Source organism: Pseudoliparis swirei, chromosome 9 (assembly GCF_029220125.1).
Source record: "Pseudoliparis swirei isolate HS2019 ecotype Mariana Trench chromosome 9, NWPU_hadal_v1, whole genome shotgun sequence".
Classification (NCBI taxonomy): domain Eukaryota; kingdom Metazoa; phylum Chordata; class Actinopteri; order Perciformes; family Liparidae; genus Pseudoliparis; species Pseudoliparis swirei.
The window spans coordinates 562,873-589,400 of NC_079396.1; the positions used below are offsets into that span (position 1 = coordinate 562,873).

At 48.3% G+C, this 26,528-nt stretch overlaps 1 protein-coding gene across 1 annotated transcript in view; it reads right to left on the reverse strand.

Moving 5' to 3' along the window:
- Positions 1-9,219: 9,219 nt before the first annotated feature.
- LOC130199671 (protein-L-isoaspartate O-methyltransferase domain-containing protein 1-like) overlaps positions 9,220-26,528 on the reverse strand; it is a 39,418-nt gene continuing 22,109 nt past the window's right edge. Inside the window, exon 6 of the mRNA XM_056423374.1 lies at positions 9,220-9,389. Coding sequence (XP_056279349.1) covers positions 9,220-9,389 — 170 coding nt within the window. The remainder of the gene's footprint in view (positions 9,390-26,528) is intronic.

A 26,528-nucleotide genomic window follows, 5' to 3' on the forward strand; every position in this document is an offset into this window, starting at 1 on the left:
AGCCCCTCCCCCCTCTGCTCCATCCCCCTTACATAGCCCCTCCCCTCTGCTCCATCCCCTTACATAGCCCTCCCTCTGCTCCATCCCCCATAGCCCTCCCCTCTGCTCCATCCCCCATAGCCCCTCCTCCCTCTGCTCCATCCCCTTACATAGCCCTCCCCTCTGCTCCATCCCCTTATAGCCCTCCCCTCTGCTCCATCCCCTTACATAGTCCTCCCCTCTGCTCCATCCCCATAGCTCCCTCCCTCTGCTCCATCCCCTTACATAGCCCCTCCTCCTCTGCTCCATCCCCTTACATAGCCCCTCCCCTCTGCTCCATCCCCCACATAGCCCCTCCCCTGTGCTCCATCCCCTTACATAGCCCCTCCCCTCTGCTCCATCCCCCCACATAGCCCCTCCTCTGCTCCATCCCCCATAGCCTCTCCCTCTGCTCCATCCCCTTACATAGCCTCCTCCTCTGCCCATCCCCACATAGCCCCTCCTCTGCTCCATCCCCACAGCCCCTCCTCTGCTCCATCCCCCATAGCCCCCTCCCTCTGCTCCATCCCCCATAGCCCTCCCCCTCTGCTCCATCCCCTTACATAGCCCCCCTCCCCTCTGCTCCATCCCCCATAGCCCCTCCTCCCTCTGCTCCATCCCCCATAGCCCCTCCTCCCTGCTCCATCCCCTTACATAGCCCCTCCTCCCTCTGCTCCATCCCCCCATAGCCCCTCCCCTCTGCTCCATCCCTTACATAGCCCCTCCCCTCTGCCCATCCCCTTATAGCCCCCCTCCCCTCTGCTCCATCCCCATAGCCCTCCCCTCTGCTCCATCCCCACATAGCCCCCTCTGCTCCATCCCTTACATAGCCCTCCCTGTGCTGCCCCCTGCCCATCCCCTATAGCCTCCCTCTGCTCCATCCCACATAGCCCTCCCCTCTGCTCATCCCTTACATAGCCCCTCCCCTGTGCTCCATCCCCTTAAGCCCCCTCTGCTCCATCCCTACATAGCCCCTCCTCTGCCTCCCCCATATGGCCTCCCCCTCTGCTCATCCTTACATAGCCCTCCCCTGCCTGCTCATCCCCATAGCCTCCCCTGTGCTCCATCCCTATAACCCCCTCTGCTCCATCCCATAGCCCCTCCTCTCTGCTCATCCCCCATAGCCCCTCCCCTCTGCTCCATCCCCATATAGCCCCTCCCCCTTCTGCATCCCCATAGCCCCTCCCTGTCCTCATCCTGAGAACAAACATTTTCCCGATGAAATGTGAGAAGATGCTCATCATGGCCGCTGGAGGAGCACAAGGTGAAAGATGGGGAATGAGGAGCAGCAGCAGGAGGAGGAGGTGGGGGGGGAGATGGGGAATGAGGAGCAGCAGGAGGAGGAGGTGGGGGGGGGATGGGGAATGAGGAGCAGCAGGAGGAGGAGGTGGGGGGGGAGATGGGGAATGAGGAGCAGCAGCAGGAGGAGGAGGTGGGGGGGGAGATGGGAATGAGGAGCAGCAGGAGGAGGAGGTGGGGGGGGAGATGGCGAATGAGGAGCAGCAGCAGGAGGAGGAGGGGGGAGATGGGAATGAGGAGCAGCAGCAGGAGGAGGAGGTGGGGGAGGGAATGAGGAGCAGCAGCAGGAGGGAGGAGGAGGTGGGGGAGATGGGGAATGAGCAGGAGGAGGAGGTGGGGGAGATGGGAATGAGGAGCAGCAGGAGGAGGAGGTGGGGGAGATGGGAATGAGGAGCAGCAGCAGGAGGAGGTGGGGGAGATGGGGAATGAGGAGCAGCAGGAGGAGGAGGTGGGGGGAGATGGGAATGAGGAGCAGCAGGAGGAGGTGGGGGGGGAGATGGGGAATGAGGAGCAGCAGGAGGAGGAGGTGGGGGGGGAGATGGGGAATGAGGAGCAGCAGCAGGAGGAGGAGGTGGGGGAGATGGGAATGAGGAGCAGCAGGAGGAGGAGGTGGGGGAGATGGGAATGAGGAGCAGCAGGAGGAGGAGGTGGGGGAGATGGGAATGAGGAGCAGCAGCAGGAGGAGGAGGTGGGGGGGAGATGGGGAATGAGGAGCAGCAGCAGGAGGAGGAGGTCGGGGGGGAGATGGGGAATGAGAGCAGCAGCAGGAGGAGGAGGTGGGGGAGATGGGGAATGAGGAGCAGCAGCAGGAGGAGGTGGGGGAGATGGGGAATGAGGAGCAGCAGGAGGAGGAGGTGGGGGAGATGAGAGCAGCAGCAGGAGGAGGAGGTGGGGGAGATGGGGAATGAGGCAGCAGCAGGAGGAGGAGGTGGGGGAGATGGGAATGAGGAGCAGCAGGAGGAGGAGGTGGGGGAGATGGGGAATGAGGAGCAGCAGCAGGAGGAGGAGGTGGGGAGATGGGAATGAGGAGCAGCAGGAGGAGGAGGTGGGGGAGATGGGGAATGAGGCAGCAGCAGGAGGAGGAGGTGGGGGAGATGGGGAATGAGGCAGCAGCAGGAGGAGGAGGTGGGGGAGATGGGGAATGAGGAGCAGCAGCAGGAGGAGGAGGTGGGGGGGGAGATGGGGAATGAGGAGCAGCAGCAGGAGGAGGTGGGGGAGATGGGGAATGAGGAGCAGCAGGAGGAGGAGGTGGGGGAGATGGGAATGAGGAGCAGCAGCAGGAGGAGGTGGGGGAGATGGGGAATGAGGAGCAGCAGCAGGAGGAGGAGGTGGGGGGGGAGATGGGGAATGAGGAGCAGCAGCAGGAGGAGGTGGGGGAGATGGGAATGAGGCAGCAGCAGGAGGAGGGAGGTGGGGGAGATGAGGGTGGGAGATGGGGAATGAGGAGCAGCAGGAGGAGGAGGTGGGGGAGATGGGGAATGAGGAGCAGCAGGAGGAGGAGGTGGGGGAGATGGGAATGAGGGAGCAGCAGCAGGAGGAGGAGGTGGGGGAGATGGGAATGAGGAGCAGCAGGAGGAGGAGGTGGGGGAGATGGGGAATGAGGAGCAGCAGGAGGAGGAGGTGGGGGAGATGGAATGAGGAGCAGCAGGAGGAGGAGGTGGGGAGATGGGGAATGAGGAGCAGCAGGAGGAGGAGGTGGGGGAGATGGGGAATGAGGAGCAGCAGCAGGAGGAGGAGGTGGGGGGGGAGATGGGGAATGAGGAGCAGCAGCAGGAGGAGGAGGAGGAGCAGGAGGAGCAGCAGGAGGAGGAGGTGGGGGAGATGGGGAATGAGGAGCAGCAGGAGGAGGAGGTGGGGGAGATGGGGAATGAGGAGCAGCAGGAGGAGGAGGTGGGGAGATGGGGAATGAGGAGCAGCAGGAGGAGGAGGTGGGGGAGATGGGGAATGAGGGCAGCAGCAGGAGGAGGAGGTGGGGAGATGGGAATGAGGAGCAGGAGGAGGTGGGGAGATGGGGAATGAGGCAGCAGCAGGAGGAGGGTGGGGAGATGGGAATGAGGAGCAGCAGCAGGAGGAGGAGGTGGGGGAGATGGGGAATGAGGAGCAGCAGGAGGAGGAGGTGGGGGGAGATGGGAATGAGGCAGCAGGAGAAGGAGGGGGGGGGGGAGATGGGGAATGAGGAGCAGCAGCAGGAGGAGGAGGTGGGGGGGGAGATGGGGAATGAGGAGCAGCAGGAGGAGGAGGTGGGGGAGATGGGAATGAGGAGCAGCAGGAGGAGGAGGTGGGGGAGATGGGGAATGAGGAGCAGCAGGAGGAGGAGGTGGGGAGATGGGGAATGAGGAGCAGCAGGAGGAGGAGGTGGGGGAGATGGGGAATGAGGAGCAGCAGCAGCAGGAAGAGGTGGGGAGATGGGGAATGAGGAGCAGCAGGAGGAGGAGGTGGGGGAGATGGGGAATGAGGAGCAGCAGCAGGAGGAGGAGGTGGGGGGGGAGATGGGGAATGAGGCAGCAGCAGGAGGAGGAGGTGGGGGGAGATGGGGAATGAGAGCAGCAGGAGGAGGAGGTGGGGGAGATGGGGAATGAGGAGCAGCAGGGAGGAGGAGGTGGGGGGAGATGGGGAATGAGGAGCAGCAGGAGGAGGAGGTGGGGAGATGGGGAATGAGGAGCAGCAGGAGGAGGAGGTGGGGGAGATGGGGAATGAGGAGCAGCAGGAGGAGGAGGTGGGGGGGGAGATGGGGAATGAGGAGCAGCAGCAGGAGGAGGAGGTGGGGGGGGAGATGGGGAATGAGGAGCAGCAGCAGGAGGAGGAGGTGGGGGGGGAGATGGGGAATGAGGAGCAGCAGGAGGAGGAGGTGGGGGAGATGGGGAATGAGGGCAGCAGCAGGAGGAGGAGGTGGGGGAGATGGGGAATGAGAGCAGCAGCAGGAGGAGGAGGTGGGGAGATGGGAATGAGGAGCAGCAGGAGGAGGAGGTGGGGGAGATGGGGAATGATGCAGCAGGAGGAGGAGGTGGGGGAGATGGGGAATGAGGAGCAGCAGGAGGAGGAGGTGGGGAGATGGGGAATGAGGAGCAGCAGGAGGAGGAGGTGGGGGGGGAGATGGGGAATGAGGAGCAGCAGCAGGAGGAGGAGGTGGGGGAGATGGGAATGAGGAGCAGCAGGAGGAGGAGGTGGGGGGGGAGATGGGGAATGAGGAGCAGCAGCAGGAGGAGGAGGTGGGGGGGGAGATGGGGAATGAGGAGCAGCAGGAGGAGGAGGTGGGGGGGGAGATGGGGAATGAGGAGCAGCAGGAGGAGGAGGTGGGGGAGATGGGGAATGAGAGCAGCAGCAGGAGGAGGAGGTGGGGGAGATGGGGAATGAGGGCAGCAGGAGGAGGAGGTGGGGAGATGGGAATGAGGAGCAGCAGCAGGAGGAGGGGGTGTGTGGGGGAGATGGGGAATGAGGAGCAGCAGGAGGAGGAGGTGGGGAGATGGGAATGAGGAGCAGCAGGAGGAGGAGGTGGGGGAGATGGGGAATGAGGAGCAGCAGGAGGAGGAGGAGGTGGGGAGATGGGGAATGAGGCAGCAGCAGGAGGAGGAGGTGGGGGAGATGGGGAATGAGCAGCAGCAGGAGGAGGAGGTGGGGGGAGATGGGGAATGAGGAGCAGCAGGAGGAGGAGGTGGGGGAGATGGGGAATGAGGAGCAGCAGGAGGAGGAGGTGGGGGAGATGGGGAATGAGGAGCAGCAGCAGGAGGAGGAGGTGGGGAGATGGGGAATGAGGAGCAGCAGGAGGAGGAGGTGGGGGAGATGGGGAATGAGGCAGCAGCAGGAGGAGGAGGTGGGGGAGATGGGGAATGAGGAGCAGCAGGAGGAGGAGGTGGGGGAGATGGGGAATGAGGAGCAGCAGGAGGAGGAGGTGGGGGAGATGGGGAATGAGGAGCAGCAGGAGGAGGAGGTGGGGGAGATGGGGAATGAGGAGCAGCAGCAGGAGGAGGAGGTGGGGGGGGGATGGGGAATGAGGAGCAGCAGCAGGAGGAGGAGGTGGGGGGGGGGGTGTCTGTGGGAGTTGGATCTGAAGTTGGGGGATATTGTGTGACCATATGTCAAGTTCTAGAAAGCAGGTTTTATTGTGCGCCTATAGAGTGTGTGTATGTGTACATGTATGTGTGTGTCTTTCAGGATGATCTTGTTTATTGGATCATCTTCTCATTGTCTGCATTCCTATTATCTCTGAAACCACACAGACACACACAGACACACAGAGACACACATACACACAGACACACACACAGACACACACAGACACACAGACACACACACAGACACACACAGACACACACACACAGACACACACAGACAGACACACACAGACACACACAGACAGACACACACACACAGACACACACACACACAGACACACACAGACAGACAGACACACACAGACAGACACACACACAGACACACACACACACACACACACAGACACACAGACACACACACACACACACAGACACACACACACACAGAGACACATACACACACACACACACACACACACACACAGACACACAGACACACACACAGACACACAGACACACAGACACAGACACACAGACACACAGACAGACACACACAGACACACACAGACAGACACACACAGACACACACACACACAGACACACACAGACAGACAGACACACACAGACAGACACACACACAGACACACACACACACACACACAGACACACACACACACAGACACACACAGACACACACACAGACACACACACAGACACACAGACACACACACACAGACACACACAGACAGACAGACACACAGACAGACACACACACACACACACAGACACACACACACACACAGACACACACACAGACACACACACACACACACACACACACCCTTCCCCCAGCCTGCCCAGTGTGAGACATCATGATTCTTCTGGTACACTGAATACATTCTTCATGCAGACTGAGCAGGATATTTAGATATATAAATATATATTTATATGAATATATATAAATATATTCACATATATATATCTATATATTTATATGAATATATATTAATAAATATATATAAATATTAGGGCTGTCAATTGATTAAAACAAATTAACTAATTAATCGCACATTTTGAAATTCATTAATCGCGATTAAAAGTTTTTTTCTTCTTTTTAAAGACAAAACTTCACACAGAGCTGTGTTTTCAAAGAGGCTTCTACCTATAAAGTGCCAGCGAGGTATTTAATATTGTGGATGATAAATTGTTTCTTCAGTGAAACATCAGATTAGTAAAAAAAATAATATATTGAGACCCCATTGGTCCTGTCATCTTTACCACTGAACAGCAGAACCAGTGGCCTTGGTAACTGACTGACATTCACATATGTCACGTTAACCCTCTGGAGGCGGGGCTCATTTTATACATTTTACAAACAAACAAAAAATTCACCTTTTAAAGGCGTTTACATATGACACATACCCACGTGTTATACATCAAACATTCCAGAACAATCTCAGCTCTATTCAATGAGGCTCAGTTGTCCTGGTGCCGTGTTCTCTGCTCTCTGACTGACAGGCTGCTAATGAGCCTTACCCGTGAGGTGGGAGGTCCTTTGTGATTTACTGAGTGTTCATTGGTTGTTTTTTCGCCAAAATGTTGACAGACAAACGGATTGACCAATCACGGTGAAGGTTTCGTGTGACGAGTTCTTTCCGCGCCGCGTCCCCCGACACGTCGCCCCTCCGTTCCTCTGTGTATCAGAGGGGGAGACGGGAGGAAGGAGGAGCAGGAGAAAACCCGACTGATTCATCCACAAGTTAAACTGATTTATGATCCTTATTTTCGCAGAGAAATAATTGTTTTAAAAACGGAAACAGTGTTAAACCGTACTGCCGCGGTTTGACACTCGGTTTGAGTGTAAAAACTTCAACAAACACCGGAAGTAAACAAAGTTGCGTTAATTGCGTTAAAATATTTTAGTGCGTTAACGCGGCCAAATTAATCGCATAGATTAACATGTTAACGCTGACAGCCCTAATAAATATATGAATAAATATATATATATATATATTATTAGTTGTTTGGTTCTTTGGTTCCGTATTTCTGTCGTTCTGTAGTTCTTTGGTTCTGTAGTGGCAGCTGTCTCCAATTTGGCCTCGGCTGCTGGTGATTGGCAATCAGTCAGCAGCCGAGGCCGCCCTCATAAAGGGCTCAGTGGAGGAGGAGGGGGGAGGGAGCAGAGGGCACACACACACACACACACACACTCTCTCTCACACACACATGCACACTCTCTCACACACATACACACACTCACACATGCACACACAGTCACACTGCTGTCTGCTGTCTGTTGTCTGTTGTCTGCTGTCTGTCTGCTGCCTGTTATCTGCTGTCTGTTGTCTGCTGCCTGCTGTGTGTTGTCTGTTGTGTGTTGTCTGCTGTCTGTTGTCTGCTGTCTGTTGTCTGTTATCTGCTGTGTGTTATCTGCTGTGTGTTGTCAGTTATCTGTTGTCTGTTGTCTGCTGTGTGTTATCTGTTATCTGCTGCCTGTTATCTGCTGTCTGTTGTCTGTTATCTGTTATCTGCTGTGTGTTGCCTGCTGTCTGCTGCCTGTTATCTGCTGTCTGTTGTCTGCTGTCTGCTGTGTGGTGTGTGTTGTCTGCTGTCTGTTATCTGCTGTCTGTCTGCTGTCTATTGTCTGCTGTGTGCTGTCTGCTGTCTGTTGTCTGCTTGTTATCTGTTGTCTGCTGTGTGCTGTCTATTGTCTACTGTCTGTTGTCTGCTGTCTGTCTGTTGTCTGCTGTCTGTTGTCTGTCTGCTGTCTGTTGTCTGCTGTCTACTGTCTGTTGTCTGCTGTCTGTTATCTGCTGTGTGCTGTCTATTGTCTGCTGTCTGTTGCCTGCTGTGTGCTGTCTGCTGTCTATTGTCTGCTGTCTATTGTCTACTGTCTGTTGTCTGCTGTCTGTTGTCTGCTGTCTGTTATCTGCTGTCTGCTGTGTGCTGTCTATTGTCTGTTGTCTGTGTGCTGTCTGTTGTCTGCTGTGTGTTGTCTGTTATCTGATGTCTGTTGTCTGCTGCCTGTTTGTTGTCTGTTGTCTGTTATCTGCTGTCTGTTGTCTGTTATCTGCTGTCTGTCTGCTGTCTGTTATCTGTTGCCTGCTGTCTGCTGTCTGTTGTCTGTTGTCTGCTGTGTGTTGTCTGTTGTCTGTTATCTGCTGTCTGTTATCTGTTGTCTGCTGTGTGTTGTCTGCTGTCTGTCTGCTGTCTGTTATCTGTTATCTGCTGTGTGTTGTCTATCTGTTATCTGCTGTCTGTTGTCTACTGTCTGCTATCTGTTATCTGCTGTTTGTTGTCTGCTGTCTGCTGTCTGCTGTCTGCTGTCTGCTGTCTGTTGTCTGCTGTCTGTTGTCTGCTGTGTGCTGGTAAAATAAACCATGTTATCCAACGGAGCCTCGCTGTTGTTGGTAATCCTTGGTGCTTTTGGGGGAAACCCACGGGTGACAGCCAGAGAAGTGTGGTTCTGTAGTTCTTTGGTTCTGTGGTTCTGTAGTTCTTTGGTTCTGTAGTTCTTTGATTCTGTGGTTCTGTAGTTCTTTGTTTCTGTGGTTCTGTAGTTCCTTGGTTCTGTAGTTCTTTGTTTCCCGTAGTTCTTTGGTTCTGTAGTTATTTGGTTCTGTAGTTCTTTGTTTCCCTAGTTCAGTGGTTCTGTAGTTCTTTGGTTCTGTGGTTCTCTATTTATTTGGTTCTGTAGTTCTTTGGTTCTCTATTTATTTGGTTCTGTAGTTCTTTGGTTCCCTAGTTCTTTGATTCTGTGGTTCTGTAGTTCCTTGGTTCTGTAGTTCTTTGTTTCCCTAGTTCTTTGGTTCTCTATTTATTTGGTTATGTAGTTCTTTGTTTCCCTAGTTCAGTGGTTCTGTAGTTCTTTGGTTCTGTAGTTCTTCAGGGTCCAGGTGGTCCATTGAGAGGAGGCGTCCTCCTGGAGGAGGAACACTGAGACTCTGTGGACACGGAGCTCCTTCTTCAGCAGCTCGTCACTGTTGTTGTTGTTGTCGTCGTCTGTGGTGTCACTGCTGTCTGAGTGAGACTGAGGAGACAGAGGACTCTTCACACGTCTCCTCTGCACTTCCTCCTTCATTCAGGGAGAGGAAGCGAGGGAGAGGAGTCACACAGAGTCTGGAGGAGGAGGAGGAGGAGGAGGGGGAGGAGGAGGAGGGGGGGAGGAGGAGATGTAGCATTATTGAGCTAAGTATTATCATGTAGCATTATTACCAGGTGACTGGTGCTCTGTCTAGTGAATCATTGGATTGAAGCGTGATCTCATAGCGTGTTATTGATCAGATCATAGCGTGTTATTGATCAGATCATAGCGTGTTATTGATCAGATCATAGCGTGTTATTGATCCGTGTCGTCTGAGAGAAACAACCTGATTCTCTCCCATGTTATGAGGACTCTGTAATAACACGCGTGTGCGACGTCTTTACCACAAAACATACACCACTGTACGTAATGTGTCAGAATGTGGGCTCAGCATGCGGTATGTGCCCCCCCCCCACACACACACTTCAGTAAGTACTCTGAAATAACGTGAACACATTGTATGAGCGTAGAGAAGAGGGTGATGGAAGAGGTGTGTGTGTGTGTCCTCCCGGACCGATCCAGACCTCCTGTTGTGCGCTCCGTGTCGAATGAAAGATTTTCATTGGAGCAGAGGGCTGAGGTCGTTAGCTCGTGAGTCGCCGTGACGACGCGGCGCTCCCACTCGCCGTAGGAACGCCGTAAAGTAATCATCACCTTTAACAAGTCATAAATGGAAAACATGAAGATTGATTTAATTTAATACGAGGACATGACGAAGACGAGTAGAGGACATGACGAAGACGAGGAGAGGAAATGACGAGGACATGACGAAGACGAGGACGAGGAGAGGACATGACGAAGACGAGGACATGACGAAGACGAGTAGAGGAAATGACGAAGACGAGGACATGACGAATACGAGTAGAGGAAATGACGAAGACGAGTAGAGGACATGAAGAAGATGAGGAGGAGGCGGCTCAGGGCTCCTGGGAGACATCCACCTGGAGGGCAGAGAGTTCAGCTGACCTGTCGCCTCGTGTTGCATCATCATCATCATCACAGGACGAGAGGAGCCGAGGGAACCACGTGAGGCCTTCAGGGACCACACCAGTATTATGGGATGGAGACAACAGTCGACTACGACCTCACTGCTATGACCTCACTGCTATGACCTCACTACCATGACCTCACTACTATGATCTCACTACTATGACCTCACTACCATGACCTCACTACCATGACCTCACTACTATGATCTCACGACTATGACCTCACGACCATGACCTCACTACTATGACCTCACTACGATGCCCTCACTACTATGATCTCATGACTATGACCGCACTACCATGACCTCACTACTATAACCTCACTACTATAATCTCACTACTATAACCTCACTACTATGACCTCACTACCATGACCTCACTACCATGACCTCACTACTATAACCTCACTACCATGACCTCACTACCATGACCTCACTACCATGACCTCACTACCATGACCTCACTACTATGACCTCACTACCATGACCTCACTACTATAATCTCACTACTATGACCTCACTACTATGACCTCACTACCATGACCTCACGACCATGACCTCACTACCATGACCTCACTACTATGACCTCACGACCATGACCTCACGACCATGACCTCACTACCATGACCTCACTACCATAACCTCACTACTATAACCTCACTACTATGACCTCACTACCATGACCTCACTACCATGACCTCACTACCATGACCTCACTACTACGACCTCTCTACTACGACCTCACTACTATGACCTCACGACCATGACCTCACCACTATGACCTCACTACTATGTAGTCACACTCACACACTTCCTAAAAATGGCAGTTTAATGGACGGAGTCTGGCCGGTGTCTCCTCACCTCTCATTAGACGCGACATGGCGACTGCCCTTGTTCGTCTTTCCGAGGCCACAGTGTGTGTGTCTCTGTGTGTGTGTTAATTCAAGCCCCCCCCCCCCCCCCCTAATGATGTGTAATCAGAGCCCAGCGCCGCCTCTCATTACGTTCTACAAATCCATTTACTGGTCGTTCTGCTCCTGTGACGAGTACACACACACACACACACACAGATGTAGTATTTACGTGTATGTACTGACATCTAATTGTCTAAACAAAACACTCGGTATTCGCGTGATCATTTGCGGCGCAGTATGCGTCCATCTTTATTCTTCGATCTGAACCTTGACCTGGATGACATCATTTATAAGCGACACTTCCTTGAACTGGAAGTCAAGATACTACAACAGAGACACACACACACAGACACACACACACACACAGAGACACACATGACCCACTGAGCCCTGCTCATGGATCATGTGTGTCTCTCTGTGTGTGTGTGTGTGTGTCTCTCTGTCTGTGTGTGCCATTGCAGTAAACAGATGGTACCATAATGACATCATCTCAGTGGGTTATGTTCATCAGGAGGAAAACATGGAGCTCCTCCTCACCTCCTCTTCCTCCTCTCTCCTCTTCCTGAGCAGCAGCCTATCACCACAGCATTAGTATGCTCTTTTCATATCTGAGCCTCCTCCTCCTCCTCTTCCTCTCCTCTCTCCTCCTCCTCCTCCTCCAACATAAAGTATTCTCTGATCCTGAGGTTGAGAGCAAACAGACTCAATTGGCCACTTATTATTCTGTGTAGAATGTTCTTTGTGGGGTGTTTGTGGTATCCATGGCAACAAAGTAGGGTGCACATATCCCCCTGTCACCGGGCAGAAGGGGAGGGGGAGGGGGGACGCCATGAAATAACACACTTGATAACATGCATGAGGCAAACTATGACCTGTTAGCTCAGGAGAGTGTGTGCGTGTGTGTTCCATACATGTTACATTCATGTTCCATGTTACATTCATGTTCCATACATGTTACATTCTACATACTTGTTAAATACATGTTACATACAACAAACATGTTACATACATGTTACATTCATATTACATACATGTTACATACTACATACATGTTACATTCTACATACATGTTACACACTACATATGTTACATACATGTTACATACATTTTACATGCATTTTAAATTCATGTTACATACATGTTGCATTCATGTTACATACATGTTACATTCATGTTACATACATGTTACATTCATGTTCCATACATGTTACATTCTACATACTTGTTAAATACATGTTACATACAACAAACATGTTACATATATGTTACAAACATGTTACATACTACATACATGTTACATTCATATTACATACATGTTACATACTACATACATGTTACATTCTACATACATGTTACACACTACATATGTTACATACATGTTACATACATTTTACATACATTTTAAATTCATGTTACATACATGTTGCATTCATGTTACATACATGTTACATACAAGTTACATACATGTTACATCCTACATTCATGTTACATACATGTTACATTCATGTTACATACTACATACATGTTGCATTCATGTTACATACATGTTACATTCATGTTACATTCATGTTACATACATGTTGCATTCATGTTACATTCATGTTACATACATGTTACATACATGTCACATTCATGTTATATACATGTTACATACATGTTACATACATGTTGCATTCTTGTTACATTCATGTTGCATACATGTTACATGTTACATACATGTTACATACAAGTTACATACATGTTAAGTTCATATTACATGTTACATTCATATTACATACATGTTACATACTACATCCTACATACATGTTACATCATACATACTACATTCATGTTACATTCATGTTACATACATGTTGCATTCATGTTGCATTCATGTTACATGTTACATACATGTTACATCCTACATACATGTTACAAGCTACATACATACTACATACATGTTACATTCATGTTACATACATGTTACATTCATATTACATACATGTTACATACATGTTACATACTACATACATGTTACATTCATATTACATACATGTTACATTCATATTACATACATGTTACATACATATTACGTACATGTTACATACTTGTTATGTACATGTTACATACATACTACATACATGTTATGTACATGTTACATACATGTTACATTCTTATTACATACATGTTACATACTACATACATGTTGCATACTACATGTTACATTCATGTTACATACTACATACATACATGTTGCATTCATGTTACATTCATGTGATGACATGTGATGAACATCTGCAGCTGCACCGCTCTGTCGATGAATGTCCCTCTATGTGTGTGTGTATGTATTAACACATGGACACATGCACACACACTCACATACGCACACACATGCACACACACTCACGCACACACATGCACACACACATGCATGCACACTCACACACAAGCGTGTTTCCAGCTTCAAGTTCCTGGGGACCCATATCTCGGAGGACCTGTCCTGGGAAAGCTCAGCAGCGCCTCTTCTCTGAGGACCCTGAAGAAGAATCACCTGTCTTCAGCCATCCTGGTGAATTTCTCCCGCTGTGTGATCGAGAGCATCCTGACCAGCTGGGTCACAGTCTGGTTCGGCAGCTGCTCTGTCGCGGAGCAACGGGTGAGAACCGCCCAACGTATCACAGGTACTCCACTCCCCAGCATCGAGCAGGTCCAGAAGAAACGCCGTCTGCATGGAGCTCACGGCGTCCTGAAGGCCTCACCCGGCTCACAGACCGCTCTCCTCAGGAGGTCCAGGAGCTCACGGCGTCCTGAAGGCCTCACCCGGCTCACAGACTGCTCTCCTCAGGAGGTCCAGGAGCTCACGGCGTCCTGAAGGCCTCACCCGGCTCACAGACTGCTCTCCTCAGGAGGTCCAGGAGCTCACGGCGTTCTGAAGGCCTCACCCGGCTCACAGACTGCTCTCCTCAGGAGGTCCAGGAGCTCACGGCGAGGACCAGCCGTCTGAGGAACGGCTTCTTCCTCAGAGCTGTTACTCTTCTGAACTCTACCCCTCTCGGATCATCATACACCACTCGATCCGCACTGGAGACACTTTATGCCATTTGTTGCACTATCGAGTTAATATGCACTGAATATTTGCACTAGTTTAGCAACCCCAGAAATATATATTTATATCTCCGCATAACCTGTATATCATGTATTTATTATGATACTTCTGTTGCACTTCTGGTTAGATGCCAAACTGCATTTCGTTGCTCTGTACTTGTACATGTGGAATGACAATAAAGTTGAATCTCATCTAAAACATGCACACACACACACACACACGCACACACACAAGACAGTGTGTTGTGTAGACAGTGTGTAGCTGGCGGCTGTGTCTCCTACCGGACCCTCTCTGAAGGCCGCTGCTCTCCAGAGCCCTGACCTCTTAGTGCGTCTGGTGAGTCTGTCTCACATGTAACGCTCACGTTCACCACTTGGCGGAGTGACGGACGCACATCTGCTTGCGATACCCGCGAAACTAGCCGGCGGCTAGCTACACACTGTCTACACAACACACTGTCTACACACTGTCTACACACTGTCTACACAACACACCGTCTACACACTGTCTACACAACACACCGTCTACACACTGTCTACACACTGTCTACACACTGTCTACACTACACACCGTCTACACATTGTCTACACAACACACTGTCTACACACTGTCTACACTACACACTGTCTACACAACACACTGTCTACACACTGTCTACACTACACACTGTCTACACACTGTCTACATAACACACTGTCTACACACTGTCTACACACTGTCTACACACTGTCTACACAACACACCGTCTACACACTGTCTACACACTGTCTACACAACACACTGTCTACACATTGTCTACACACTGTCTACACACTGTCTACACAACACACTGTCTACACACCGTCTACACAACACACCGTCTACACACTGTCTACACACTGTCTACACACTGTCTACACAACACACTGTCTACACATTGTCTACACACTGTCTACACACTGTCTACACAACACACTGTCTACACACCGTCTACACACTGTCTACACACCGTCTACACAACACACCGTCTACACACTGTCTACACACTGTCTACACAACACACTGTCTACACATTGTCTACACACTGTCTACACAACACACTGTCTACACACCGTCTACACACTGTCTACACACTGTCTACACAACACACTGTCTACACATTGTCTACACACAACACACTGTCTACACTACACACTGTCTACACACTGTCTACACACTGTCTACATAACACACCGTCTACACACTGTCTACACACTGTACACAACACACTGTCTACACACTGTCTACACAACACACCGTCTACACACTGTCTACACACTGTCTACACAACACACTGTCTACACATTGTCTACACACTCTACACACTGTCTACACAACACACTGTCTACACACCGTCTACACACTGTCTACACACTGTCTACACAACACACTGTCTACACATTGTCTACACACTGTCTACACACTGTCTACACAACACACTGTCTACACACTGTCTACACAACACACCGTCTACACACTGTCTACACAACACACCGTCTACACACTGTCTACACACTGTCTACACAACACACTGTCTACACATTGTCTACACAACACACTGTCTACACACTGTCTACACATTGTCTACACACTGTCTACACACCGTCTACACTGTCTACACACTGTCTACACATTGTCTACACACTGTCTACACACTGTCTACACAACACACCGTCTACACACTGTCTACACACTCTACACAACACACTGTCTACACACTGTACACAACACACTGTCTAAAGCAGGCCTATTCAACTAGCGGCCCGCTAGTTGAATCAAGAAGATCAGAACCTTTGTTCCGGAGCACAAAGACCACGAAGGCCGAGCAGCGCCGCAGACTCACAGGCTCCTCCCACAAGTGTGGCCGCTTTGTCATGGTAATCAGGCCTGTGAGTGGAGGGCTGGAGAGGGAGGGGGGGGAGGGAGGGAGAGAGGGAGTAAAAGTTAGGGAACAGAAGGAGCAGACAGAGGAGGTGCAGCGACGGGCAGAGAGGAAATCTGCAGAGTGAGACCTCCAAGAATGTGACTCGCTGACTCTGGAGGGTGACTGGGGGGGGGGGCACGATGACGCTCGTCTGGACCACGGGGTGAGGAGGGGGGGGGGAGGCTTATTTACTACTCTCTCCATGTCGCATGTTGGACGACGAGCTGGAGACAGACAGGAGGACGAGAGAGGAGCACTGCCACTCATATGCTATCATATTATTATATTATATTATTATATTGTCATATTGTTATATTATTATATTATCATATTATTATATTATATTGTCATATTGTTATTTTATTATATTATTATATTATTATATTATTATAAGATCATATTATTATATTATAATATCATATTATTATATTATTATACTATCATATTACTATATTATTATATTATTATGTTATTATATTGTCATATTGTTATATTATTATATTATTATATTATAATATCATATTATTATATTATTTTACTATCATATTACTATATTATTTTATTATATTGTCATATTGTTATATTATTATATTATTATATTATCATATTATTATATTATTATATTGTCATATTGTTATTTTATTATATTATTATAAGATCATATTATTACATTATTATATTATTATAATATCATATTACTATATTACTATATTATTATACTATCATATTATTATATTATTATATTATTATGACTGCTATGTTTAATAATATAATTAATGCAGAGTGAACATTTGAATAATGATTAAGACATGTCATCTTTTCTCTGTGTGTGTGTGTGTTTGTGTGTGTTGGTGTGTGTTGGTGTGTGTGTGTGTGTGTGTGTGTGTGTGTGTGTGTGTGTGTGTGTGTGTGTGTGTGTGTGTGTGTGTGCGTGTGTTGTGTGTGTGTGTGTGTGTTTGTGTGTGTGTGTGTGTGTGTTGTGTGTGTTGTGTGTGTGTGTGTGTGTTTGTTTGTGTGTGTGTGTGTGTGTGTGTGTGTGTGTGTGTGTGTGTGTGTGTATGTGTGTTTGTGTGTGTGTTTGTGTAACCCACTGATTGGCTCAGGGAGGAAACACTTTTAATTGGCCAATCCAGGACCCGAGTCCTAATAGATATCCGGGTCAAGGGAGGTCACTTCCTGTGTGCGACTGTACCTCCATTCCTTTGAAGTTAATTTTGTGTTGTCGTGCAATGTGCTGAGAATATTGTGTGTAAAGGTTCGACCTCCATTTTGAGATTTGACATGTTTGATCCTTGGTCTGTCAGCACTTTGGGTTCCTGCTGTGAACATTTGTTTGTGTTTTGAACTGTTTTGTGACCTTGTGTACAGTCAGGGTTTGAGATACAGACATTGTATCCGATGGAGATGGCGAGCTGCCACGAGTTGAACACAACTGGGACAACGTTTCATGATAAATATGTGTACTTGGTTTGTTTTGATGTTCAGTCAAAGCCCTAAAACTCAACCATTTGATTTTGTGTTTTTCACACACGACTGGAGCTCCACAGCCGAACCTGGAGACGACATCAGAGACTTTAGAAATTAAATCTTGAAATTGAGCCACAGGTGACAGCCGTGGCGAGCCAGCCAGGAGCTCAACTCGTGTGGGAAACAAATTAATTGTGTTTTGATGGTGAACGATTCGATAAGTGAATATTGGCTCCCAAGATGGAGTCTAGTCAGCAGTTAGGGGTGGATGTAAGAAGTTCTGTGATTATTCGTGAAGTTACCAAGACAAGCGCAGATGATGAAATCATTGAGTGTTTAAAAAGATATGGGTCTATTAAGAAAGTATGTACAGTTGATGATTCCACCAGTGAATATTACAAAAACCTGATCGTTGAATATGAATGTAGTTCTGCTTGAGCAGCTTTAGAGCCACTGTTGCCGTACACACGTCATATAGAGCGTCAACACGTTTTTAGAAGAACGTCATATAGAGCGTCAACACGTTTTTAGAAGAACGTCATATAGAGCGTCAACACGTTTTAGAAGAACGTCATATAGAGCGTCAATACGTTTTTAGAAGAACGTCATATAGAGCGTCAATACGTTTTTAGAAGAACGTCATATAGAGCGTCAATACGTTTTTAGAAGAACGTCATATAGAGCGTCAATACGTTTTTAGAAGAACGTCATATAGAGCGTCAATACGTTTTTAGAAGAACATCATATAGAGCGTCAACACGTTTTTAGAAGAATGTCATATAGAGCGTCAATATGTTTTTAGAAGAACGTCATATAGAGCGTCAACACGTTTTTAGAAGAACGTCATATAGAGCGTCAATACGTTTTTAGAAGAACGTCATATAAAGCGTCAATACGTTTTTAGAAGAACGTCATATAGAGCGGCAATACGTTTTTAGAAGAACGTCATATAGAGCGTCAACACGTTTTTAGAAGAACGTCATATAGAGCGTCAATACGTTTTTAGAAGAACGTCATATAGAGCGTCAATACGTTTTAGAAGAACGTCATATAGAGCGTCAATACGTTTTAGAAGAACGTCATATAGAGCGTCAACACGTTTTAGAAGAACGTCATAGAGCGTCAATGCTTTTAGAAGAACGTCATATAGAGCGTCAATACGTTTTTAGAAGAGAACGTCATAGAGCGTCAACACGTTTTAGAAACGTCATATAGAGCGTCAATGCGTTTTAGATCTCAGACACTTAGCCATATAGTGTTACTCTCAGACACTTAGAAGGAAGTAGGACCCAATTGACGACCGACCGGGGAGACAGAGATAAAGTATTTGTAAGTACTTTATTCTTCGGTTCTGCAGCGAACAAAATGAAAGCGCTCACGTGGTGAGGGATCAAAAAACTTTCAAGAGCACAACATAACCCGACCTGATCATGGCAAAGACCAGACAGACTGACAAGGAACACTGGGAGACAGGGAATTTAAGCACATGGTAACAAGACACAGGTGGGACCAATCAGGGGGGGCTGACACTGATGAGCATAGGAGACAGGTGTGATGACAGGTGAAAACAATCAGGAAGCCTGGAATGAGAGAAAGCGAACATAAATGACATGAACCTCTCTAGCATATCTGTCGGTGCACAACAGTACCCCCCCTCTAGGGCCAACTCCTGATGGCCCAGGCTGATTGTAAAAGTCGTGGATAAGAGTCTTGTCTTCGATAAATGAAGCAGCTATCCAGCTTCTAGCCTCAGGACCGTAACCCTTCCAGTCTACCAGGAATTGCTTGCCCCTCCCCCTATTACGGACCTCCAGTAGCCTACGGACCTTGTAAACGTCACCCCCTTCAAAGAACTGGGGCGGTGGAGGGGGCTTGGAGGCGGGAACAAGTGTGCTCTCACACACCGGCTTGATTTTACTAACGTGAAACGTTGGGTGCACTCTCAAGGTCCTGGGGAGTTGCAAGCGTACCGACGCCGGGTTGATGACTCTGGACACTGGAAACGGACCCACAAATCTCGGAGCCAGTTTCTTTGAGGCGACATGGAGTGGTAAGTCTTTGGTAGAGAGCCAAACCTTTGGCCTGGACTGTAGGAGGAGCGACCTGCGATGAACGTCCGCAACAGCCTTCATCCGAGCTGAACTGGAGAAGAGACTGGCGAGCACCAGCCCAAACTCTGCGACAACGTCTGATCATGGCATGTGCCGATGGAACCATCACCTCTTCCTCGTTGTTAGGGAAAAGTGGAGGCTGGAAACCATTGACACAATGGAATGGAGAGAGACCTGTGGCCCCGGGAAGGGTATTGTGGGCAACCTCGACCCATGTGAGGTGGACACTCCAGGTGGTCTGGTTCCGGGAGACGAGACAACGTAGCGTAGTCTCTAGTTCTTGGTTCAGACGCTCCGACTGTCCATTTGACTGAGGGTGATATCCTGATGACAGGCTGACGGTGGCACCTATGAGTCGACAAAACTCTTTCCAGAAGGCGGAAATGAATTGTGGACCCCTGTCGGAAACAATGTCATTAGGGAATCCATGGATCCTGAATCGTGATTCATCATGACCTCTGCGGTGACTTTGGCAGAGGAAGCTTGGTCAATGGGATGAAGTGAGCCATCTTTGAAAATCGATCAACCACTGTTAGAACCGTAGTCTTGCCTCTGGATGAGGGAAATCCTGTCACAAAATCCATCGAAATGTGTGACCAAGGACGATGGGGAATCGGCAGCGGCTGGAGCAAGCCCATCTTAACTTGAGATGAGGTCTTATTACACGCACACCGCACAAGCCGCTACATACTCGCCACATTTTTCTTCATGGATGGCCACCAGAAACGTTGTTGAATCCTGAACATTGTTCTTGCTACTCCCGGATGGCACGAAAGCACAGATGAGTGAGCCCAGTGGATGACCTTGGAGTGAAGAGCCTCAGGAACAAACAGCAGATTGTTGGGACACTCGCTAGGCGCTGGATTCATGACATTTGCCTCTTTAACGTCTGACTCCACTTGCCAGGAAAAGGCTCCGATCACCCGGTTAAGTGGAAGGATGGTCTTGGGCTCTACCGCAAGTGGTTCGGGATCGAAAGACGAGACAAAGCATCGGGTTTTGATTCTGAGACCCGGACGAAAAGAGAGTGTGAAGTTGAATCTACTAAAGAAAAGTGTCCACCTGGCCTGACGGGAGTTGAGACGCTTAGCCTTTCTTATATATTCTAGATTCTTGTGATCTGTCCAGACTAAAAACGGTTGCTCTGCACCCTCTAGCCAGTGTCTCCATTCCTCGAGGGCAGCTTTTACAGCTAACAATTCCTTGTTTCCCACGTCATAATTCCGCTCTGCCGTTGTCAACTTCCGCGACAGGTAAGCACATGGATGCATCTTGTTGTCTTCTGCAGAACGTTGAGACAGTACTCCTCCAATTCCCTCATTGGAAGCATCCACCTCGACCATAAACTGGCGCTGGGGATCTGGAATGGTGAGTATGGGAGCTGAGGTGAATCTATCTCTGAGAAGTTTGAAAGCAAGATCCGCCTGGGGGGTCCACTTGAAGGAACCTTAGGAGAAGTCAGAACATGCAGAGGAGCAGCAACAGAACTGAAATTCCTAATAAACTTCCTATAGAAGTTAGCAAATCCTAGGAACTGCTGAACCTTTTCCTGGAGTCTGGTGTGGGCCACTGGGATACTGCACTGACTTTCGCAGGATCCATTTGGATATGATTAGGTGAGACTATGTATCCTAAGAAAGACACCTCTTCTGTGTGGAACTCGCACTTCTCTGCCTTGACATATAGCTGATTATCCAGTAGTTTCTGCAAAACTTGGCGGACATGGTTAACATGAGATTTAGCGTCTGGGGAGAAAATCAGTATGTCATCCAGATACACAAACACTGAAATATTCAAGAATTCCCAAAACCTCATTCACAAAAGCTTGAAAACAGCCGTGCATTGCACAGTCCAAAAGGCATTACCAAGTACTCATAGTGACCATTCTGAGTGTTGAATCCAGTCTTCCACTCATCCCCTTGTTTTATTCTAACCAAGTGATATGCATTTCTTAAATCCAACTTGGTGAATATCTTGGCCGTTTGAAGCAGTTCAAAAGCAGATGACATGAGTGGCAGAGGATAGCGGTTCTTCACCGTAATGTCATTTAGTGGACTGTAGTCTATGCAAGGTCTCAGAGACCCGTCTTTCTTTCCCACAAAGAATCCGCCCGGCTGGAGACGATGAAGGACGGATAATCCCTGATTTGAGTGAAGAGGAGATGTATTCATCCATTGCTGTTCTCTCAGGTCTCGAAATCGAGTAAAGTCTCCCTTGGGAATGGGGGCGCAGGGTAAGAGATCAGTGGGACAGTCAAAATCTGGGTGAGGAGGTAGCGACAAGGCGTTAGACTTGTTAAACGCTTTTAAATCATGGTAACAGGAAGGTACCTTGTGTAGATCAGGATAGTCAGGGTGATCTATAATGATCCTACTAGAGTCTGTTGGTGCATTAACAGGTTGCGAAGTTTACACCTGCCCTTACAATCCTCTCCCATTCCTTAACTTTCCTGAAGGCCAGTCTATGTGAGGATTGTGGATCTTCAGCCAAGGAAACCCCAAAATAATCGGGTGCTGAGTCGACTCAAAATATGAAATTGCATGCTCGGTATGGTCCTTATTTATAGTAATCCGTATGGGCTCAGTGCAATGGGTAACTGTGAACAACAAGCGCCGCCTAAGGCACTGGCACTAACAGGATGAGATAGCGGGACAGTTTTATTTTTGCTGTTTGACTAGGCCCCAGTCTATAAGGCTTTCGTCAGCCCCTGAGTCTATTAACACACCCTGGTCAATGGTCTGATTGTTAATACAAATGTCTACCTGAGTAACAGGTCGAGGAGGGAAGTCTGTGGGAAACTTGCTCACCAGCGCCTCCTTTGACTGGTGAGCACGATCTTTCCCGGCATGAAGCGAGTTGATGACCCGGCTGGCCGCAGTAGAAACAGCAACCCTCCGTGACGGCGCTGCCTCTCCTCCAGAGAAAGCCTGGTTCTTCCAAGCTGCATGGGTTCACCGAGTCATTCGAAGTGTAGTCCTCTGATGGTCCGGTAACATGAGCTGGAAATCCTCCGCTGGCGGCGCGACCTCCGAGGCGAATTCTGGAAGCTGGGAATAACATCTCGGTTGCCGACGCCCTCTCTCTTTCCGAAGACGGTTATCGATCCGGATGGCCACAGCGATGAGGGATTCCAGATCCCGGGTGTTCCAGTGGAGCCAGCTGGTCCTTTATCGGTTCCGAAAGTCCTGTCATGAAGGCGTCACGAAGAGCCGGAACATTCCATCCGCTGTCCGCTGCTGCTGTACGAAACTCGATGGCATAATCAACCACCTGACGGTTGAGCTGACGGATTTGAAACAGTCTTCTGCTGGCCTCCGTAGCAGGCGATGAGTGGTCAAAATGCGCCTCATAGTCTCTATGAAATCGGCCAATGAGTAACATAGTTCGGTGTCTCTAGACCATTCTGCAGTAGCCCAGGCTGCAGCTCTTCCCGTTAAATGAGACACAATAAACGCCACTTTACCATGCTCAGATAAAAAAGCTGCTGGGTTGTGTTGAAAATGCAGATCACACTGTACCAGAAAGGCTCTGCAATTCAAGAGTCTCCGGAAAATCTCTCCGAAGAGCCAGCCGTAATGGAGGAAACAGCCTGACTGGGTCGTCAGCTGGAGTATTGACAGGCAAATTCTCAGCTGTGGATGACGTCACCGGAGGAGCAGTCTGTTGATGAGTGAAAAATTATTTATTTGGGCAACCAGTTGTTGCATCTGTGTAGATAATTCTTCCTGAACCCCGCCTGGCGTCCTCTCAGCTCTTGTATTTCGGCTGACTTTGTCCAGTTTTTCCTCGTGATGAAAATCGTCACGCCCTGTACCGACAGAGCGGCGTGAAGCGTTCTTGGGTCGGCTGGGTCCATAATGTGGTCAGTCTGCCTGTTACGATCTCAGACACTTAGGAAGTAGGACCCAATTGCACGACCGGAGACAGAGATAAAGTATTTGTAAGTACTTTATTCTTCGGTTCTGCAGCGAACAAATGAAAGCGCTCACGTAGTGAGGATCAAAACTTTCAAGAGCACAACATAACCCGACCTGATCATGGCAAAAGACCAGACGAACTGACAAGGAACACTGGGAGACAGGGGAATTTAAGCACATGGTAACAAGACACAGGTGGGACCAATCAGGGGCGGGGCTGACACTGATGAGCATAGGAGACAGGTGTGATGACAGGTGAAAACAATCAGGAAGCCTGGAATGAGAGAAAGCGAACATAAATGACATGAACCTCTCTAGCATATCTGTCGGTGCACAACATATAGAGCGTCAATACGTTTTTAGAAGAACGTCATTTAGAGCGTCAATACGTTTTTAGAAGAACGTCATATAGAGCGTCAATACGTTTTTAGAAGAACGTCATATAGAGCGTCAACACGTTTTTAGAAGAACGTCATATAGAGCGTCAACGCGTTTTTAGAAGAACGTCATATAGAGCGTCAATACGTTTTTAGAAGAACGTCATATAGAGCGTCAACACGTTTTTAGAAGAACGTCATATAGAGCGTCAATACGTTTTTAGAAGAACGTCATATAGAGCGTCAACACGTTTTTAGAAGAACGTCATATAGAGCGTCAATACGTTTTTAGAAGAACGTCATATAGAGCGTCAATACGTTTTTAGAAGAACGTCATTTAGAGCGGCAATACGTTTTTAGAATCAGAATCAGAATCAGAAACAGGTTTATTGCCAAAGAATGTTCATATTAAAAAAACACAAACAAACGAGGAACTTTTTTTGGCGGAAGGTGCAAGAATCGCGCACCAAGACACCGAGGCGCCGTCAATACGTTTTTAGAACACGTTTTTAGAAGGGTTAGGGTTTTTAGAAGAACGTCATATAGAGCGTCAACACGTTTTTAGAAGAACGTCATATAGAGCGTCAATACATTTTTTAGAAGAACGTCATATAGAGCGGCAATACGTTTTTAGAAGAACATCATATAGAGCGTCAATACGTTTTTAGAAGAACGTCATATAGAGCGTCAATACGTTTTTAGAAGAACGTCATATAGAGCGTCAACACGTTTTTAGAAGAACGTCATATAGAGCGTCAATACGTTTTTAGAAGAACGTCATATAGAGCGTCAATACGTTTTTAGAAGAACGTCATTTAGAGCGTCAATACGTTTTTAGAAGAACGTCATATAGAGCGTCAATACGTTTTTAGAAGAACGTCATATAGAGCGTCAATACGTTTTTAGAAGAACGTCATATAGAGCGTCAATACGTTTTTAGAAGAACGTCATATAGAGCATCAATACGTTTTTAGAAGAACGTCATATAGAGCGTCAACACGTTTTTAGAAGAACGTCATATAGAGCGTCAATACGTTTTTAGAAGAACGTCATATAGAGCGTCAATACGTTTTTAGAAGAACGTCATTTAGAGCGTCAATACGTTTTTAGAAGAACGTCATATAGAGCATCAATACGTTTTTAGAAGAACGTCATATAGTGTCAACACGTTTTTAGAAGAACGTCATATAGAGCGTCAACACGTTTTTAGAAGAACGTCATATAGAGCGTCAATACGTTTTTAGAAGAACGTCATATAGAGCGTCAATACGTTTTTAGAAGAACGTCATATAGAGCGTCAATACGTTTTTAGAAGAACGTCATATAGAGCGTCAACACGTTTTTAGAAGAACGTCATATAGAGCGTCAACACGTTTTTAGAAGAACGTCATATAGAGCGTCAACACGTTTTTAGAAGAGTAGACCGCTACCGTTGGTAGAAGCTCCACAGCAAACTACCTGAGTGAGTTAAGACAACGAGCAAGGGAGGGTGGACAGAGCTTTGAGGGAGTATTAAAAAACATGATGAGTAGGATGAGTGAGGAACTGGAAGGCAGCATTAGTGACACTGGAGAGCCATCAGTTCAAACACTGGACTCCCCAGAACCTCAGGCCTCAGGGTCTGCCCAGCCCATTACAAACCCACATCGCAGAAGAACCGTCTCTCTCAAAATGACTTGTACCCACCTGAGAGTTGTGAGGAAGGAAGACATAAGTTCTCCCTGTCTCCACTGCGACTTCGCTCTTTCTCTGGTAGATATCCTAAACCCGGTCATGAAGTCGACGATGAAACTTGGCGCTCTCACGTTGGTTAACTTCTCGCTGATCCCAGTCCGTCTCAAATTGTCACAGCGCCCCCTGCTGGCAACCCTGGACTCGCTCAAATCTGCTCCGAACTTCTCATGCTTCGTAGAATTCAAGGCCTGAGGATATCAACAAGCCTTTTTTCACTCAGCGTCAAAGCGCCACCGACTAGCAAAGTAAAATGAGTGTCGCGTGACAAACGGTCAAACGTCCGAACGCCGTGCATGCGCTCTCGGCCGAGGGGGCCGGCGTCCGGCGTGCGAAGCAGGAAAGAGGACCCGTTCATCGCTGCTTGCAGCTTTAATTACCTTCGCATTGAAAATGCCGGAAGGTTATGTTTTGATCGCCGTGTATTTATTTATTTATTTATTTGTATGCGTGTTATTCGCAAATCTCAAAAAGTATTGAACCGAATCGCATGAAATTTGGTGGGATGATTGTTTATTATCCGGGGACCAGTTGATTAGATTT